The following is a 20,522-nucleotide window of genomic DNA, read 5'->3' on the forward strand; positions in this document are numbered from 1 at the left end:
CCTTATAGTTTAATACCTTAATTTAACATTCCAAAACTCTGTTATTTATTTTCATTCATTCATTCATCCAATAAATACTATTTGCTTCTCGTAGATGTTGATAAGTGCTACGAAAGGCGGTAAAGCAGAGAATAAGTGATGGATTGGAAATTATTTTACATAAGCATTTGATAGTAAAGGAATATTTGTGCAGAGACCCAGAGGAAGGGGGGTTTGTGAGGGGAGAGCTTTCCATACAGAGGAAATGGCCAGGGCAAAGGCCCTGAGACAGGAGCATGCTCTGAGGGCATTCTGGGTAAAGCAAGGCGGGCAGTATGGCTGGAGCGAGGTGAACTGGGGAAATAATAGATGAGGTCCGGGAAGTGGTAGTGGTGGTTGTGGATGGGACAAAGGGTAAGTCAGATTTATTAGGACCTTGTGGGCCGTTGTAAGGACACTGACATTCCGAGGGAGGGGGAAGACATCGAGCACTCGAGCAGAAGAGAGGCACAGCCTGGTATATTGATGCGTGTTTTGAAAGGGCCATCTTAGGGAAGATATGACATGGTCTCACTCGGCTTGGACTGTTGATATGCTGTAAAGCTATGGGAAGTAAGTTTTATCCTTTTAATTTTTTTTTTATTTTTAGGATGGCATGTGGTATGTGAGAGAGAAAAATTGAGAAAACTACAAGATTTTGGTTTGGAGGAACTAAGTTGCCACTTACTGACATAGGACACAGACTGTAAGGGGCGTAGATTGGGACGTGGGGTGCAAATTTAGTTTTGAGCATGTCGAGTTTGTGATGCCAATTACACATTCAATGAAACTGTTAAGTAAGTAGTTAGACATATGTCTGGCTTTCAGAAAAGAGGTTAGGGCTGGAGATAAAAATGCCAGCATATAAATGGTTTTTCAAGCCCCAAGACTGGAAGAGGTCACTTAGAGAGAGATGTCCAGTGCTGGGCACTCCAGGAACTCAGCAATAGGCACTGAGAAGGAATAGCCAGAGAGGTGAGAAAAGAACACGAGAGGGATGTCCCAGAGCCAAGAAAGCACCTTGAGAAGGAAGGAGCTATTACCTGTGTCAAAGACTGCAGGTGTATCAAGCAGTGTGCAGTCAGAGGCCTGAGCGTTGCGTTAGACAGCACGGACATAACTGGTGTCCTCAGCAAGAGCTGCTTGTGGTAGGAATGAAAGCCTGATTTGAGTTGGTTCAAGAGACCAAGGGAGGAGAGGATTTGGAGATGGAAAGCATACCCAGTTCCCTTGGAAGAGTTTTTTTTTTCTTTGTTTGAAGGGGAGCAGATAAATAAGATGGGAGGGTATTGGGGCTGAGGGTGTTTATAACACAAGAGATAGCAGCATGAATGTAGTGAAATCCTGCCATAGAGTGGGCAAAGCTGGTGATACAGAAGAGAGAGGAAGATTGTTGGGGTGATGACCATTACTTGGTGACTTGGATGGGATCCACCAAATGGGAAGAACTGACTGCTACCAGTTAAGGAGGTGGGGCAGTAATTGGGAATGGTAAGTTTCACTGGTCAAGATCAGGAAACTGAGAAGCCAGGGTATTTGTAGGATTGTCTAAATGGATACTGAAATCACCAAGAATTAATAAAGGGTGGTGTTGTAGACGGTGACAGTGATCTGAAGAAGCAAGATACTGAAGCAATGAGAAGGTAAGTTGAGACTTTACAGGCTGATGACAACAGCTTTGAAGCATTGACTTTTAGGAGGAAGAAGGGATAATAGTCTAGATGTAGCAATGAAGAACAAGCAGGCATCCTACTACTATCAATATTTTATTATTCACATTTTGATAAACATAAAATAGTATATTTCAGGGCATGGCAGTCACAGTATGGGAAAACCTCAGCTCAGAACCTACCAAATCATTTCTAACTACTGCTTGGAACCACCTTAGACAACAATAACTGAAGGCCTTTTCTATGCAGGGTAAAAACTACTTGAAAGTAACCAAAAGGTTCAGACGAGAAAACATACCAAGATTTTCTTCCTTTATATCCTGACACAGGTGAGACAGTTAGTTTCAGCACATTTTTGACAATTTAAAACACTTTAGAAAACTGGAGATTTTAAACAGTGTAAACACTTGTAGGCATAGCAAAATGATAGTTTTCCCTTCCAATATTATAAATTTGGCATTTTTACAGTTATGTTAACATTGTAAATAAGACAGCTAAAATGCACAAAAATAGTTTCACATCCAATTTAAAAATTCATCCAAGCTGTCATTTTTTTTTTTCCTTGCTGCAGATTTATTTCTTGCTGTCACCTAACATTTGAAATTCTGATTCAGGATGACGTCTGAGGTTTTAAAATAAACCATAATATGGAATTACTATTCCTTAACACTAACACTAGGGGAAGAGATAGGGAGTAGGGGCAACTGGGGTGTGGATATTTGCTATGGACAAACAGTAATCCACTGGTGGAAATGAAAACTCACCTTTCCTCCAGTATTTGCCCAGCCTCAACTGTGCAGTGCAGTTTAGTGTGATCAAAAACAAAGCATCAAAACCAAACCCCATCATGCAAGCAGTTGAGTTAGTTTAAAGGTATCTACACAAAGCCAAAAAAACTGGAAACTTTAGAACATTTCTATTTTAAACTGTATTTTCTAGTCTTCATCCAAATGTTTGGCATCATGGACACAAAGTCCAAGCTTTTGATCTGAATTTAAAAATATCTCAAAACATATCCAGGGATTTTTGTTTTAAAAATGCTTTTATGAGAATTTTTATTTTGGTGCATTCTGGCACTTTCCAGAGTGACAGTGCTAGAAGAATAAAGTTCAAAGCAGAGAGTTATGGTCTCATAGTGTTTAATGTAATGCAAATTTTTGAATATTCTAATTGTTAATGGGAAAAAATCCCAGAATAATGATACTGTATAGAAACCAAACAGCACTAGAAAATGTTTGGTAGAAATGTACAAATGGTCAGCTTTGAACTTGCAGATTCTCAAGTTTTTCTTTTTTGCAGAGGCTTCTGAAAGAAGACGACCTTTTTGAGACCCATAAAAGGACAGCAGCACATTTTAAAGTCTTTGATATAGTTACACCGATCAAGGCCAAAATGTAATGTTATTTATAAAAAATGGCAGGTAAATGGAATAAAATTCAGAGTTTTGGATTTTGTGTGGTAACTATGTAGTATTGGGGAGGCCAGTTTTTGGTTTGTTTGTTTGTTATTCTTTGTTTCATTTGGTTAGCTTGAAAGTTTCGAGGACTGAACTGAAAGGTAGCTAACAATTCACAGAAACTGAGACAGTCAGAACACAGACTCAGAAGATCCGGGACTATCAGGAGCATGGCAGGGTCACTCACATGTCGTAGATATTCTCCTATTTCCCTCCAGAAGGTTAAAAAAGTTTGATCAGTAACTGCATTTTCTTTCTTAAAAATAACGTAGCACATCTTATATCTTAAAGCAATCAGCACAAATACAAGTGATGGCTGTTCAAGCAGACTTTCAAAGCAGCACACACTGTTAACACAAAGAGCTCTTCAACATTTCAAGAATACAGTGACGGGAACTGGGACACATACTAGTGGCGAAAATTTTTTATTTTTAACTTCATGGAATGTGAGGTCAGACTTTAGCCTCTTCCTTGTCTGGCAATGGACAAAACCAAAATGGCCCCCGTCTGAATATCACATCTCTTTCTAATCTACTGCACAGGAGGGACCAGAGACACCAATGACCAATAAGTCACAAGAGCAGACAGAAAACTGTTAGTAGGTCTTGACAACCAGGAATTAAGATGCTTTTGAAAAAACGTGTGCTTGAGGCCATGTCTGTAAGAAGCCCATCTAAGAAAGCAGTGTCAAAGTGTTAGAAAAATGGAGTTCCTGTTTGAGTGGCCTTCTGGGATGTCATCTGTGCCTTAATCTGAACTGTTGAAATAGCTCTAGATCATCTTGAAGCACTGTTTATAAGTCTTCAAGAAAAATGAGACCATGTAAATAAGGTCATTAGACTTTATGTGGAACTTACTGCAAGCTGTCCTCACTCATGTTGTGTGCAAGGACGATGGTCTGAATGTGACTGGCATGGGGAGGACTCAGTGTTTGAAGGGATCTTATAGATCATCTATTCCCACTGCCCACTGCATGGAGGAGTCCCTGCTACAGTGTCGCGGACCAGCACCCCGCAGCGACGGTCACCTGGCAGACCTTGGTCCACGACTGCGGTGTGGGCAGTTGCAGTGGATTTTACTGAATGATAATCAATTTAGAGTAGAAAGGACTGAAAAGATCTAGTGAAACTTACTTTGGGAGAGGGCTCAATTTCTCTTTGTATAAAAATCTTAATAAATTTCTTTTGTAACTAGTTCAGTTTCAGTTTTTAGCTTTAGTTCTTCCTGTCAGGAATTCTGTCTCCAGAACTGGCTTGTTTTATTTTTAAGGTGATATTTCAGATGGATGAAAAGTACAACCACTACTCCCCAACCTCTGCCTCCCCCCAGCAAAAAAAGAATTAAAGTAAACCAGGAAGTTGGGGATTTTTATGAGCCACAAGAACAGCTATTCTGAAACATTCTGTATGACCTAAGCCTCAGTATTTCAGGGCTAGGACCTGTCCTGATGGAGGAAATGTATTTTTTAAGTTAAAAGCATCAAGGAATTCTTTAGGTAGCTTTTAAGAAGCACAGATTTATGTGGGGCCCTTTTAAATTTGGCTTTACCATGAACTCTGTGTAATATTTGTACAAAAATATAAAAGGCATGGCTTGATGTTTACCGTCTGTGTTTTATTGTTGTTGGCACCAGAAAAGCTCATGTTCTATGTTATGTCACTGTACATACTGTAAACAAGACTGCATTAATATTGTTTTCTTATGATTTTTTGTTTCAATGAATCTAGGTTTTAAAAAATACATTCACAAACTACCTTATGTTTAAACACAATGATTCCCTTTTATTTCTTAACTGTACCCAAAATCCCACAATAAAAAAATCATTTAAAGCTGTGTGTTTCGAACTTATCACTTAGAAATAAAAACAAAACAAAACATAAAAACAAAGATCAGTTTGCAACATAATTTAAAGAAGCTTCTGGTTTAAAATACCACAGCAGCAATATAAAGAGCTGGTGGCAATCACATTCGGGGATGAGACCCAAATCAGTGTACTTGTCCACGTCAGCATCCAATGACAGTAGTTGCTAAATTCAATCCAAAACGTTATTGCTGAATTTGTTGCATGGAATTTGTGAAAATTGTATTGTTCAGCAGCAGAACCTTAGCAGTAAAAATGAGAACGGGAGGATTTCATTGCTTTTGAGCGCTAAAGGGACCACAAATGAGGACATCTTGGTGATCGCCTGAAGATAACCCTCAATTCCATTCCTTTGTTACTTGCTTAAAATAAATGCAAATGACAACCATCTTCAAAGGAGGGGCAGAAACTGAACCATTTCCCCTTCCCCGTGCCCCCTTGCCCAAATCACCAGATTGAAATGGGTCCATTTTCCTAATGTGTATTTCGTTCTCATTAATAGTACATCAGCTGCTCAGGTGTTTAGGCAAAATCAGTAGAACCACAGATTTAAAAAAAATCTGTTTACAGTAATTGTTTTCTCCAGAAACAAGCCACATTAGTTTTTGTTGTTGTTGGATTATTTTCCAATTTTTCAAGAAGAACAATTTGGTCAACTACTGTTTTATTTGAAAAATATTAAATACATGTGAGATTGCCAGTTGAGCTCTCTATATGTCTCCTGGAGATAACACTGCTGTGATGAACAGTGAAACAAAACAAACGAAACGAGGTAGGTTAAAACAGGAAGCGCAACACAGATACCATTTCTGCAACACCTCGATACCACAGGCAGCCATGCTTGTAGCTTTGGAAAAAAAATCCCAGACCGTCACGTAAAAGTTCAAATCATCCGTGTAAGAGTTTATAAGGACACAAGTCAACCTGAACTAAATACATACATATCTGCACAAATGTTGTTTACCGTATGCTGGGTAATTTGGAGGAAGGTAAAATGATTAGGGTCGCAGAATTCTGGCCAAAACCGTGCTTTCAAGTTCTATAAAATTGGAACCAAGGATGCCTGCTGGGTCTCAGGCAGGCTTAGTAGTAATCTAGTCCCTTCTCTCACCAACCCAGAGAGAACACAGGCAGCTCAGAAACATTTATTGTTATTATGTTTTCAGTCACAGTTTTCATCTTGAGAAAGCGGCACCCTCAGGAGAAAGCTGGGAATGACCAAAGCCTGGATGGTACTTATTCCCCAGTTCCCAGAAAGAACTCAACAAAGTCTTATCCTAATAAGCCTGAACCGAGTGACCTCTTAGCTGGGAAGCTTTGTGCATTTAAAAAAAAAAAAGGTGTATATTTATATACATTTTTAGCTTGTTTTCAGAAGCTCTTTCCGTCTCATCCCATCTGTCATCCCGTCTTTTGCCCTGATCTGTCACAATTGCCGAGGAAAAGGTGTACTGTAGATGTCCCTCATCCGCTGGAGCCAGCTCAGCTCCACGGCACTACTGCCCCACTCAGCACACTCCGCTCTGCACAGGGCCAGATGAAAAGCAGCGCCTGTCAGACTCACAAAAACGGTAGTTGATTTTATTAGTCTAAGGCTAGTAGTTTAGCCATTTAAAATCGATTTCCCAAAAGAGGGGAAAACTAGTATTTTTCTTCTCTTTTAAAAATTCATTCGCAGTTGCTCACAAAAAGCAACCTTTTGGGTTGGTGAAGGCAAAAGAGTTCTAAAATTACCCCACTATGTAGTTATGGCCTTCAGTGTCACGAGATAAGGTACATTTATTGTGGTGTCTCTCACCATTCGAAATGGGAAAGTCTACAATGTATCGGATACTTAAAGCTAGTAGGCAGTCAGTTAAAAACAGATCTTTTTCTCAGGATGCATTCTCTCCCCATTCTTACAAAGCAAGGGGGTAAAGAAAAAAGGTAAAAAAAAACAAAACAAAATTCAAAAATCCACCATAACACAGCTTAATCATAAGAGCACACAATATTTGTTTCTATCCCTAACTCCGAAGGGCACATGGTCCATCTTTGTCCACAGACAACGCGGCATTCTTGGGGATCTCCTGGAAATTCCTGCCACCTTTTTCTCTCCTTCTCAACCAGGCTGCAACATAGAAAGATGGACTGTTTTGGGACGGGTGGAGGGAGAGGAAAAGGGGAAAGCGGTATGTTCAACCAAGCCTTCTGATTCTGCCTCTAGACTGGCATAAGTCCACATGAGTTATGTTCTTTTAAATTAGAAATAACGCCATGAAGATAAGTGCCAAGTGCTCTTCTGTTACCAGTTCATCATGGAATTTCTGTTGAGGGTCATGAAAAACACTTGGCTACTTCCTCCAGATCGCACGGATGCAAAAAATACCTGTTTGAAATTAAAAAGAAATTAGTTCAACTGCATGGTTTCTTTCCCTCTTTTCTTCAACCGTCCATCCATTTCCTCTCACATGTCCTAGCCTTGCCATGTGTCAGCTCTTAAGACTTAATGGCTGGTGTTATAAAGTGCCTTTTAATACAGTGCATCCTCTGTAAACATTCCTGTTTATTGTTATAATGGTTACTACTACTTATTGTGATGTTGGCCTTCAGGGACACAGAAGGGAGTATATCTTGCTTTGCTACAACCCTTTGGGTGCTCACATTTTACAAGGGAGTTCCATGCTGGATTGCTGGTCTAGACACAACAGATCCTTTGTTGATTTCTGGAAAGCCACAGAGGTCCCTTTCCTTTCCCTTAATGACAAGAGGGCAGACTTTGGGAATGAAGAGAATCCTTTCAAATTCCCAAAGTCAAGGGGGAATTTGGGGCCTACTGACTACTATACAACTTCATTCCTTAATTAAAAAAAAAAATTAGTAAGTGCTTCTGGTCCCATAGGGTAAGGTGTTTAATACCTATTCACTTTGGCATTTCAAGAGTTAACGCTTGGTTTCTCTGCCGCTGAAGGCAAATCCTAGGCCAAAGGAGGTCATGGCATTAATAAGGAGAACCACAGTCCATTAGGTCTGGGTGTGCTAAATCACTTCATCAAACAACTGAGAGAGGGAGCAAAATTTGGGGTACTGCTTGCTTGAGCTGCACTCAATGAACCACTGCCCTAGGGAAATAGGACTCCAGGTGGCGGCCTAGTCCTTCAGTCAGCCAACACCAAACTTTGCTCCAAGGCATTTACTTTTGTCACTAGTGAAAAGTCTCTGCTACTTCATTTCCACAACTTCTTCAGAAGAATGCTGTCTCTCCCAACAACTTCTTAGGAAGTTCCATGGAAATGCTTGTCATTCTGCTAATGCTACATTTGTAAGTAAAGCTACTGCTAGGGTCAATGAATCAAAATGGGGACGCACAGAAGACCCATGGAAACACAGTGAGGGAAAGAGAGGGCCACTGTTCTCTCCAGGTTCTGAGTCCTGGGTCAGGATACTAGCCCCCAGACACTGGTGTGGTCCCAGCCTGCTCCTGCGGGTGTGGGCATGGCTTGGAATGGACTTTCTGAGGTGGGTCTTCAATGAACTGGAGTCTGGGAGTCCATGCCCAGATCACGCCTAGCCTTATGATCCATGGAGAGTTTTACTAAGGGTCAGGTCTGTGTTCTGGCATACTCCGATAAGGCTCTGGAACCATCCTTGCCACCCCCAGCTGTTATCCACCCAGAACACACCAGACCACACCAGGCCACACCAGGTCACAGGAGGAGCTGGCTACTCTAGGGTCAGACTGAGATCAGCCTGGCTTCTGGGGAATGGGAGTAGGCCAAGAGATGTCTATCTGTCCACCCCATCACAGTCTTTTCTATAGATGCTTCTATCTGCTGTTTTGGGGACAGCATTTCTAAGTTGGCCACAGTCACAAAGGATGATTCACAAATGTAGTATAGCTGAGCTACTAAGAACTCTGGGTTCATCTACAGGGAGGGCAAGGGAGAAGCAGCACTGCCGTGGAATACCCTTCTGGGCGACTGATCATGCCAGATGGACACCGCCAATGTCACTGGAAAACAGTCCCCCTGTGACACCTCAGAAGAAACATGGCTGGAATGACACAGGACATGGCACTAGTTGAGTTTGTGATTGCGCATTCCTTAAGGAATGGGTGACATCTTAAAAAAGTTTGTATTTCTACATGTCGAATGTTTTACACTTAAAGTTGAATATAATGTGATGGGCTAGGTCCCAATAGTGATTTGGTGACAAGTCTAAAAGCAGCGTATAAAGTTGACCCACTGTGAGATGATTAATGGCGAGCCAACCCCTCTAAGTGCTTCGGTGAATTTGGGGTATCTGCTGAGTCATCTTAAGGCCTAGCGGCCACAAAAGTTACTAAGAGCTTACAGGAAATTTTTAGATTTTTTTTGTCTTTTTTGATACGTGAATAATATATTTTGAGGGTTCACATGAATCAAACCAAATAATGCCATTTCAAGAAAATATTGATTGTTTAACACAGATGTGATTCAAATCAGTATAAAGGAAAATGAAGGTTTCACAGGTACCTGGTGGTCTCTTAAAATGCAAACACTAATGCAAATGTTGAAACGGATTTACCTTATCATTTCTTTCACATAGAAACTTTAACCTTTGAGCTCGCTTATGCATAAATACTCCATCCAAATGTCCTGTTTCCACTGACCGGATCTCAATAGCTTTCTCGCCCCAGCCCATTATCTGATTGGAATGAATGTAGGCTGTCAAAAGGAATTTCCAAAACTGCATTAAAAACATTAGATGGGCAATAACTCACAGCATCTGTTCACATCTTAACCACAAAAATGACAAACGACTTGAGATAAACAGACAAAGCAAGTCTTACAAGTGTTATTCACAGACTTTTTTTTTTTTTTTTTTTTTTGTGGAATCAAATGGTTGTTTCACATTTCTTGACTTTCGTTTCATTTGGGGGGTGTAACTGCTGAAGGAGATAAGGAATGGTTAACCTACCCACAGACGTGGGCATTTCTCCCCATTGGAGCACCACATCCTTAGTTATCCGGCCGTAGGTGTTTACATACACCCCCTCATCCTCATAGCAAACGAGCATTTCCATTCCATCTGTTTTAGGCAAGATGACAATGGCATGAGGAGTGATATTGCCCTGAATCTAGAAGACAAAAAGAGGCCAGGCATTATTCTTTTAAAAAAAATAAGACAGTATCTTGACTATTAATCTCTAAGAATTGCAAAAAAGAGTTTTCCTTGTCCTTTTTCCATCTGCAAGCTAGGGACTGACATTTTGCTTTGCTTAATTTAACCACTGACCTGTCAAATACCCTGGTAAATCCAAGCTTTGGCACTAGGTGGAGAACCCAAGTTACCTGTTCCTAAAAGCAACAAGCACCACTGCGGGCCCCTGCTCTGTGCCGAGCACCAGCCCTTTACACAGAGAACTTCAAGGCCTTCAAACAGCCCCCCAGGCCAGATATTTTTGCCTACAGATGAGGCAACTGCACCTCAGAGGCGTTACGTAACTTGAGCAAAGCTGCACTAGTATTTGGTCGTAGAACTAGGATTTGAGCACATTCTCATGGACACTGAAAATCTCACGTTTTCTATCTACTCCAAAAAAGATGAGGAGAATCCAAGCCAGCTGAGTGTGCTGGAGACGGCCTAGATGGGGCCCAAATGTGGGACCCAAACAGGCTATGAACATTTGACACAGGTTGTTTATCTGGGTACCTACATAACAAGATAAACCAAATTAATGGCTTATTTAGAAAAAAAAATTTAAAATGACCACTCATTAAAAAGAAAATGACACTATTGAAATAAGTGTGGATTGACTTGTTCTAGGAAAAGAGACGTGTTGCTGTGATCCCCTGGTTAAGAACCTCATGGCAGACCAACGGGTGCTTGGTGGACAGAAGTGGGCGATGGAGGCTGATCATGGCGATGGCCCAGGGCCCCTGCCAGAAGCACAGGCGCTGAGGCCCGTGTGCATGTACACACATGCATGAAAAGCTAGTGAATGACAGGTGTGTCACACACTGAAACAACTTTTTTCAACTGCTGTGTTTCTTTGGAGTAAAGTCTTTAAACTCTCAAAAGACCAACAGCAACAGGTTTAGGCCTCATACTTCATTGACAGAAGGTTTCTACTGTAGGTTAGTCCTGGGATTACATACAGGAAACACACTTCACACGGCATCATCCTACTACGTCAAACCACGTGCAGCATTCTCCTTTAAAAGTCACGTTTTAGGCAGTGTCAGTATAGTAATATTAATACTACAATTCGCAGGGCCCTGTGCCACGTACTTTAGATGCATTACCTCATTTAATGCTTCTGGTAACTCTATGGGATAGGTCCTTTCATCCCCAATATACAGATGTCAAAGCTGAGAGTTACAGAGGCTGCCTAATGTGTCCATTACTGCAAAACGAATACACGCTAGAGCCAAAGCATGTGCTCAGGGTGTCTGATTCCACCACAGGACACTTTCCTCAAGTTAAAGAGCGGAACAACAATAGCAGAAAAAGGACCACTGGCCTTCTCCCACATAAAATGGGAAACTTCAAAAACTGAAAATAGGTGCTCACCTATTATACTCTGGCTTATGCCCTTTAAGGAAAAACATCAAACGTATTTTAATATAAAATCCAATGAGACAGCATGTCCAGTAAATGTCAAATAATTGCCATTATGTGTTACCCAGTTTTAAGCAGTCATAAAAATTAGTCAGAGTCACATGTCTTATTTCTTAAAAGCATCACCTATTTAGTGAAGGCCAAAAGTCCATCTGCTTTACTGGTTGGTAAAAGTTAGCATGACTTCCACTAAAAATGTGCAAAAACAAATGTCTTTGCACATGCAGGTTGTTGCAGAGAGCCTTGGCAGTCTGCTTCCAGGAACTTACGTGAGATGGTATGTAGATATCATAAGAGTTTCCTGAATCAACATCAATAACATGGAAACCAGTGTGTGAACCAAAAATAACCTTTAATCTCTGACCTTCTTCTACTGTGAGATCAACAAGCAGTGGCTTATGCTGGAGATCTGCAAAAGACTTTAAAAACCATCCCATGAGTGTCCATGTCATTCAAAGAAGTTATCTTAACACATTTTTCCTTTAGCTATTTCCTGTGGAAGTTAATGTCTGATTTTCTTAAATTGAAAACTAGGAAATCTTTCTTTCCCTTTTAGGGCTATTCATATTCTGGCTCTCGGAGGAAGAGTCTAGAATCCATTCGTGCCCCTTTCTCTACCCTTTGTCCTCCAGGGCAGAGAAGTTGGTTTACAGACTTGCTGCCTGGATGCCGCTGTAATTTCCTGTCTATTTCAGGCCGTTTCCTCAAGAAGTCACCTCTCTGGCCCCTGTCCTCCCCAAGTGACAGCCAGGCCCATGCATGGCTCCTACCTTTCCAGAAACAGCCTGGGTGGGCAGCCGGGCCAGCCCTGTGCTAAGCCAGTTCAGGATTAACAGTCATGCTCTGGTTCCGACTGTCCTTCAGGGAGTGGGTGTGCACCAGACTGGCACTTTCTCTAAACTTAATGTTGAGATCTGAGACTTGGATTTGGGCGACAGAGAAGGGTTGGAGTGGTACTCCTCAAGACGCATGGTTTATGCTGCCTGGCTGGGTTTAACTAGAAAGGTCAAAAGAGCTGCAGCTATGTTTATCCAGGTTCTGTGTGTTAGAATCTGGACCCTAAGCCCCAACTAGCTATCAAGCGTTCCTCTGTTTCCCTCTGCCATTATCTAATCTACATTCTATCTGCACTGGGCCTTGTAGTCTGGGGGAGAATCGTGAAACCACAGTGCGTTGGCTGTAATGCCACGACCCCTAACAGACCCTTCCCTCCTCATCTTTTGCTAACGTAATTCTCACATGTGGGAGGGTCTTGTCACACAGGAGGGCTTGATCCCTGCCGGCTCCAGCGTTTCCTGTTCAAGTCCTTGTCTTTGCTCTTTGCTCTTTCCAGGCCAAGCCTGGTTTGCTGAACACGGCATTTTGCACTCGATCGTGCACTTTGGCAAGTCAACTGACAGCAGGAAACTTTGGGACCGGAGTGGAAATGGGATCCTGATTGAAGAGCTTTTGCGAAGAGAGATTCTGGCAGGACAGCAGCACCACTTTAGCTGTCAGGAGTCACCCTTTAAGTGTTATTACTAACCCAGTGCACTCCAAAATTTCTCTCCATAAAGTGGGGCTAGGGAGGGGAGGCCTGTTTCCACTGATGAATCTACCTTCCTGAGCCCATCACAGATGCGCTCCTTGCATGAAGGGAGTAAGACAGAAGTGGGGGTGACAGCCCTGAAGAGGGGCTCATGATGTTCCCAAGGCAGCGTCTGCACTCACGTGGCATATGTGCCAAGAAAGAATACATAAAGGGTCAGAGAAAGATGACAGTCATAAGATGGAGAGAAAAAGTGAGGGCCAAGAAGCTATAAAGAGAGAGAGACGTAGGCAGAGGGGAAGAATGAACAGAAGATAAATTGACACTGGCTCTGGATTGACCGTGCAGCTCTGAAAACATCAGAGTGCCTGTCAGTCCTGGTCCTGCTGGCGTCTGGGAGTCAGCTTTCGAGAGCTGGAGTCAACAGGGCCAGCATATCCCCATCCTACTTCTGCTGAATCTCATGAGTGATCAAGCCAGCCACGGTGGGTGCAGACTTAGACAAGATGAAAAAGGAAAAAGCGATCAAAATGAAAGGATGCAGAGAACCTAGGCCATTTCCACATGTGCTGACTTTCAGTCTGCATTTCAGAGAAGTCCAATAGCAATTTGAATATATGAGCATCAAGTAAGTGTTAGGGACTTTACCTCAAAAGGCTTAAGAGGATTACAAAATTAAGAGACTCAGTTCAACCTCGAGATTCAGTGCTGCTGTTTGTTCTGCCTTTTTCAGAAGAAATATCAGAGAGTGCCTTAGTGAGGTGGCTAATATCATAATTAATGCTTTGCCCAGTAACCATTTCAACACTAAATGCCACTTAGAGATGGTGATGCACAGACCTGAAACGGAGGAGATGGTACCCAAATTTTAATTTGGCCAATTTAATAGCATTTACTCACACTTAGTCTTTACTTCTAGAATAACAGATAAGAGTTCCTACACTTTTAAGAGGTTTATTGTATATAGGAAAATTGGCACGAGGAAAATTGGTACGAGTCTATGTGCAAGACCGGCCACTACTAACTGGTGGGGACCTAAACTGAAGAAAACAAGCCCTTGTTAGGTGATCACATGCCTGCTTACCTTAAATGCCATGAACTTATGGTATGGTTTCGGAGCCCAGGCATATATCTCCACAGCATTCTTTAAGGCAATCACCAAGAATTTGATCCTTTCATATTTAACTGTAATGGAAAAATTATGAATTATAAGTGTACTAATTTATGTAAGTTTTTGTATTAATGAATGTGTAAACCACTATATAAATACATTTATATATAGTGGTTGACACTGAATCTATAATATATATTATAGTGCAAACTATGATACATATACATCACCCTAAATGAGGGTGATGCTCTGGTGGGGGATGTTCTCATAGATACAGATTTAACTTCCTTTAGTGCACTTGGTCTGCAGGATACCGGGGACCTTTTGCTTCATATTGAAGGCTCTTCATCTAAAGATATAACTGGCTTAGGACTGCTTTTAACCACTAGATCTAGATGTGAATTATTCATTGTAAGGAGAATCTGTACAAATATCCTTCATGTGTCCTTGCCTGGCTTTTATGTTCCCCCACATATGAGTAGCTGAGAGCTGGTGTAGCAAGGTGGTAGAAAAATCAACAAATAGGGAGACACATAATGGCTGTTGTTTGCTTACTATTCAAATTTGACTTGCAGTTATTAGGAATTTAAAAGGGGCTGGCACCTTTAAAAGGAGACCCCAGAGAGATCCCTCTCCCTCGCTGACATGGAAGGTTGTAGCAAAAAGACAGCTGTCTCTGCACCAGGAAGTGTGCCCTCCCCAGACCCCGAGTCTGCTGGCACCCTGAACTTGGACTTCCCAGGCTCTAGGACTGCGAGAAATAAATGCCTGTTGTTTATGCCACCCAGTCGATGGCATTCTGTTATAGCAGCTTGAATAGACTAAGACAGTACCCATGCCAGTCTTTATCTCCATAGAATGTTTGAACAAACCAAATATTCTGTGTCCTAACGAAATTACGCAGCCCAGGATAACTGACCAAATTCTTGCTCTCTGAGCTCTTTTTCTGTAGCACATCTCTCCTGTTTATATATTCTGTCCTTAATATACTTTCAATCACTTCCTCAGCAATTTATTTCTATATTTCTAACTGACATGCTAATAACGTTATTTAAAATTTTTTTTCAGTTGTGGATATTATCTACTGACTTCGTAGTATGAGGAAGATCTAGTCTCTCATAACCATCTCCTCTCTCTAGTTCTCTCTCAAACATACATGTTTCTCCCTCCCCCACGCCTCCAGTATAGTTATATTTAAAATTTGTGGTTAAGTCAATACCCTGTGCTTAAATGATTACTGGTCACAGATGAGGCACGTATTATACCATCATTATATTTCCTTTCTTGTTTTCTCAATTTTTTTTCACTTCCTTTTTTCTGTGTATCTATCTTTAAGCACAGGTCAACTTTCTGTTAGTGTTGTAAATGCCTTCATTACAGTCAAACACGGCAGGTAATCTATTAGTAACATTTTATTTTTCTTGGAGGTACGTCTTCTGGAACCCTCCATTGTCCTACCCTGCTTGGACTAATTTCTCTACACACACATGCGCGCACGCACACACACATCTATTGGATCTGTTTCTCTAGAGAACCCCAGCTAATACAGATAGGTTATAAAATACTAAACGAAATTTTTTTTTCTTCAGAATTTTTATAGCCTTGTTCCATTGTTTTCTAATCTTTCAGTGTTGCTATAACTCTCAGAACATCTAATTCTGGGTCTATTTCATGTACACTATTTATTTATTTATAATTTGGAAGCTTTAAGAACCTTCTCATTTCCTGGGTACTGAAATAATCATGTTGCAATGCCCACTTGTGAGTCTGTTTTCATTCTCTATACCAGGCACTCAGCAAATCTTTTTTAATTTGAGATTTTGAGGTCTTAGTTCTAGAAACATATCTTATATTCTTTCCTTGTTACTTTCTTCTCCTTCCATTTCTTAATTTTTTTCCCCCTAAAACTCATGTAATTTAGATTTTGAACCACTTGGACTGAAACTTTTACTTTCTTAACTTCCCTCTCCTTTTTCTTTTGTTTAGGACATTTCTTATCTTTATCCTCCAGCCCTTCTATTACATTTTTTATTCCTGTCAATATATTTTAATTTCCAAGATTTTTTTCTTGGTCTCTGAATGACCTCCTCCAAGCTTGTTCCATCTTTTTTTTTTTTTAAGTAACTCCTTTTCTTCTTTTATGGAAATGGTATTTCTAATCCCTCTGGAGTTTTTATAGTTTCTTTTAAAATTTTTTACTCCACTCTTCATTATCCTTGTTTCCTCTAAAGTCCCTTCTTTGTGTTTAAGTTTCCTTCCTACTAGTGGATGTCCCCACTGTCTGGTCTAAGTGGGCTTACCGACTGCTGGGCTTCACTTTAAGGTGGGTAGGTGCTTTTATCATGGAATTTCAAATATTAGTACCTGAACATCTTTTCTTTCTGGCCATTTAGCCTCTCCAAAGGCAATCTTACAATCTCCTGTTTAGGAGTATAAGCATGGCTGCCAACATTTTGGGAGCTAAACAGGGAAAGGAGGTGTGTGCGTGTGCGTGTGCGTGTGCGTGTGTATTAATGTGCCCTCATAACTGTATCCCCCACCACCAGACTGGCTGTGCCAACCTTTCATCTAGTGTTGCAGTCGGGGAGGGTGGCTGCCTGACTGGGTTCTGGAGGATTTGCTGTTCATCAGCTTTCTAACAATCTTCTCATTTTCAGTCCAACCCTCCACCTCAACCTCAGGTACACCTGGGGCCTTTCTGGGTTCTGTTCAGTGATTTGATTGACTTTGATGACTTTCCTGACTGCAGACTCAGAATTCAGTGTTTCCTGGTCAGTTAGGTCTGTTCCCAGTCATCTAGTCTTGTTCAGTTTTGCTGACATTTCTTGTTTGCTGGTTTCTCTTCTCCTGGTCCCTCTGTCCTTGTGGGCTTATGACACTTTTATTCCTTCACTGCCAGTTTCATGGGTCTTTGGGAAGGAGGAGTTCAAACTGGACTTCATTCTGGATGCACTCTTTGCACTTCATCAATCTGACTTTTTCAGAAATAATGCAAGTATATTTAAGGTTCTAGCAGTGTCTTAAACTGGTCACAAATGCATCATCAGCGTCTGATGGAAAAACGCTGAGTGAAACTTAACTGAATAATTTGGTTTGAGTGAACAATTCCGTGTCTTGAGACTTACCAACTTTGTAATGAATACAGCCTTCCAAGTCCCCAACGGTGATCCAGCCTTGTTTCTTTTCTACTTCCGGGTCATTGTGTAGAATTCTGTTTCTTAACCATGAAAGATAGTAAACTCGTAGCTTATTCTTCTTTCCTGTTGAAATAATAGAGCTTTAATGTGAAGGCCCTGAGACAGCTTTTCCTCTCAATCCTCTCCCATCTCCATTTTATTTTATCAATTTATTTTTATTTACAGTTGTGTGTGTGTGTGTGTGTGTGTATACACAATAACCAGTGTCTCCAGCATCATCAATGTATTGTCTCTGCTAGGACATCTGATTAAAACAGGTCCAAGTGTTTTGGTCAAATAACCATTTTATAATTTGTCTTCATCTTCTGGTTTCTTACTTGAGCAAGCTGCTCTTAAGATCTCCTCACAGTGCAAAAGGCAGTGTCTGCTGAATTCAGTAAAAGCAAATTCTGTAATGGAATGGTTGACCAGTGTTCCAGCGAAAATATTCTCGTTCTAATTACATGAAGGATCGTTGATACCTGGACATTTTAGCATACTTAAGTGTTAGCAATAGTTTAGTGGTTTGATTTTATCTAACAACAAAAAAAGGAATTTTATTAAGGAGACGAGAGAAACAAGGTCAACGAAGGCAATCTGGGCTCGGAAAATAAACCCTGGACACGTTTATGGTGCTGAGATCACTGAAAGGAGTACCAGACAAAAATAAGAAAGCAGAAAAAGATGTATACTTGGAAAAAAGCTTAAAAGTTTCCTTTGATAAATGATGGTACAGTGATCCTGGAGTAAAGAATTCTTAGTATGATAAGAAAAGATCTTAAACACACTGAGTTCACAAGGAGCAAAGTTAAATACACTATCTGAGATTGCCTGAGTACCAGATAAGGGTCGTCCCTTGGCGTGGCTTTTCCTATGTGATCAGAAGTTTAGGCCTGTGGGTTATACTTCACGGGTACTTATTTTCCTTTGATTTCTCGTAGGCATCAAAAAAATATTTTATATCTTGCAGATGTGGTATATACCAGAAGAAAAGAATTCATTAAAGAATTGCACACTGGATTTGACAGGAAAGTGCATTTACAACTTAAATTAAGAGAACCACTGTGCAGTTATTGCTGTTTTTTTGTAACCGAAAGCCTTGCACAGGCATCGACCCTAAGAGGGTGGACAGGAGGGCCCGTGCTTCTTCCTCTCTGTGCCAGAGCAGATCCGAGGGCAGTGGAGAGCCTTGGCTCCTATTTTTATTTTCTTCTTTCCCTACCTGTGTGCCTCCTGACAACAGGAAACGGTTCCACTTTTGAGAATGGGGATGTGTCACTAAAAACATAATGAAGCCTGAACATGAATATCATGTCCACTTTTGGTAGGTGGCTGGCAGATGTATGGTTTTAAATTTGATTTGGTGGTATAGCAATCAAGAAAGCAATTAGCCAGAATAAAGGACTACAGTGAATTAAACTCAAATGATAACACAAGAATTTACTTGGTTGACAAACAGACTCACAGATACAGAAAACAAACTTATGGTTACCAAAGGGGAAATTGAGGGTTGGGGATAAATTAGGAATTTGGGATTAGCAGATACAAACTACTATATATAAAATAGATAAACAACAAAGTCCTACTGTATAGCACAGGGAACTATATTCAATAGCTTGTAATAACCTATAATGAAAAAGAATATATAGAGAGCTGAATCAATCACTGTGCTGTACACCAGAAACTAACACAACTTTGTAAATCAACTATACTTCAATAATCAAAAAAAGAGATGATGGTTCGCTCTTGGATGGGTTTCTGCACCACACACACACACACACACACAAAGATGAAACTCTGAGCATTCAGTGGAAAGGTAAAAGAAACGGGGAATTGTAGGGTTGTGAATGAAAAATGTTGCTGGCCCCATCAGTAAACAAAGGATGCTGTGGCCATCAAGTCATCAGCTACTGCTGCTGCCCCCAACGGTGAGCAGTCTGGATGAAGACAAGCAGGCTCCCTGGCCTCTGCAGCCGCCCTCAACAGTGTCCCCTGAGGGGACTCAGGATGGGAAAGAACAGGATACTGGCCCTAGACAGCTGGGTGCACATCAAAGGAACAATTTCAAAGAGCCAGACTTTTGCACCTTTCCATACATAGAAAAGCAATAAATTCCTTAACCTGAGACATCTGGTTTTCTTTAATTGACAGTAATCTTTTGATGTTGCAACTATCTGATCTTTGTGGCAAAATTCCTATAGTCCTGGCTCCTCCCCTGCCTCATTGGAGTAGTCTCTTACAGCAATCTAAGCGGCCTCCCGGGCTCGAGTCCTTAGAAAGTCTGCTCAATAAAACATAATTCTCAACTTTCAGGCTGTGTATATTTTTTCAGGCAATGGTGTCATATGAAGATATTTTCTCAAAATAGAGTACAGCTGAAGAGGTAAATTTTACTCAAGGTTCAAGCCAGGAGCAGCCCTATGTTTCTCTCTGTGAAACAATGGCTGGTTCTCAAACTTGGCTGCACGGGGGAAGCCCAGGAGCAATGAACGCTTCTGGGACCTGGGCCACACTCCCAGAGATCCAACCCGCTGGTCAGGGTGCATCCTGGGTTTCCCCATCTCCTCAGGTGGCTCTAACGTGTGGTGATACAGTCGGGTTCATACTGGATGGGATGGAAGGGGAAAAGGCGGGTGTTATTTACTAATCTCTTTCAAACACCATCCAAAAGAAAAAACTTTCAATGAAAATAGACTCCTTCAGGTTACATTTTCAATTCGTCAGTAGTTAAGGCCTTCACTTTCCCCTTTATCTTTTTTATAAGCACTTTTTGGGAACCAGAAAGCTGCAGAGTGTAGCAGTAATGATTCCTACATTCAAATCTCCCTGCAGACTCCATCACCCGATGGGCTAGCTGCACTTGCTAAAATGTCAGTGAGACATTAAAGCTAGAGCAGTTCTTAGAAGGAAAGAGACCAGGGAAATTTCTGCTTACAAAATGTCTCACTCCCAGAAGCCTACATTCCCCCCACCTTATTTCATTTATTTTTTAAATTTGCATTCTCTTTTATTGAAGAATAGTCAGTTCATAATGCTGTGTCAATTTCTGGTGTACAGCATAGTGATTCAGTCATACACATACATACATGTATTTCTTTTCAGATTCATTTTCATTATAGG

General features: G+C 41.0%; 1 protein-coding gene across 8 annotated transcripts in view; it reads right to left on the reverse strand.

Moving 5' to 3' along the window:
- Positions 1–524: 524 nt before the first annotated feature.
- The window catches only part of TNIK (TRAF2 and NCK interacting kinase), a 362,919-nt gene continuing 342,921 nt past the window's right edge, over positions 525–20,522 (reverse strand). For 7 of the 8 annotated variants that reach the window (XM_010976292.3, XM_010976290.3, XM_010976289.3 and 4 more), the window contains 6 exons: positions 17,352–17,486; positions 14,200–14,300; positions 11,857–12,006; positions 9,944–10,103; positions 9,551–9,690; positions 525–7,373 (listed from right to left, as the gene is read on the reverse strand). In XM_010976292.3, the coding sequence (XP_010974594.2) occupies positions 7,290–7,373; positions 9,551–9,690; positions 9,944–10,103; positions 11,857–12,006; positions 14,200–14,300; positions 17,352–17,486 (770 nt within the window). In that variant the 3' untranslated portion in view covers positions 525–7,289. The remainder of the gene's footprint in view (positions 7,374–9,550; positions 9,691–9,943; positions 10,104–11,856; positions 12,007–14,199; positions 14,301–17,351; positions 17,487–20,522) is intronic. The other variant, XM_031451107.2, reaches the window with a different exon arrangement.

Source organism: Camelus dromedarius, chromosome 2 (genome assembly GCF_036321535.1).
Source record: "Camelus dromedarius isolate mCamDro1 chromosome 2, mCamDro1.pat, whole genome shotgun sequence".
Lineage (NCBI taxonomy): Eukaryota > Metazoa > Chordata > Mammalia > Artiodactyla > Camelidae > Camelus > Camelus dromedarius.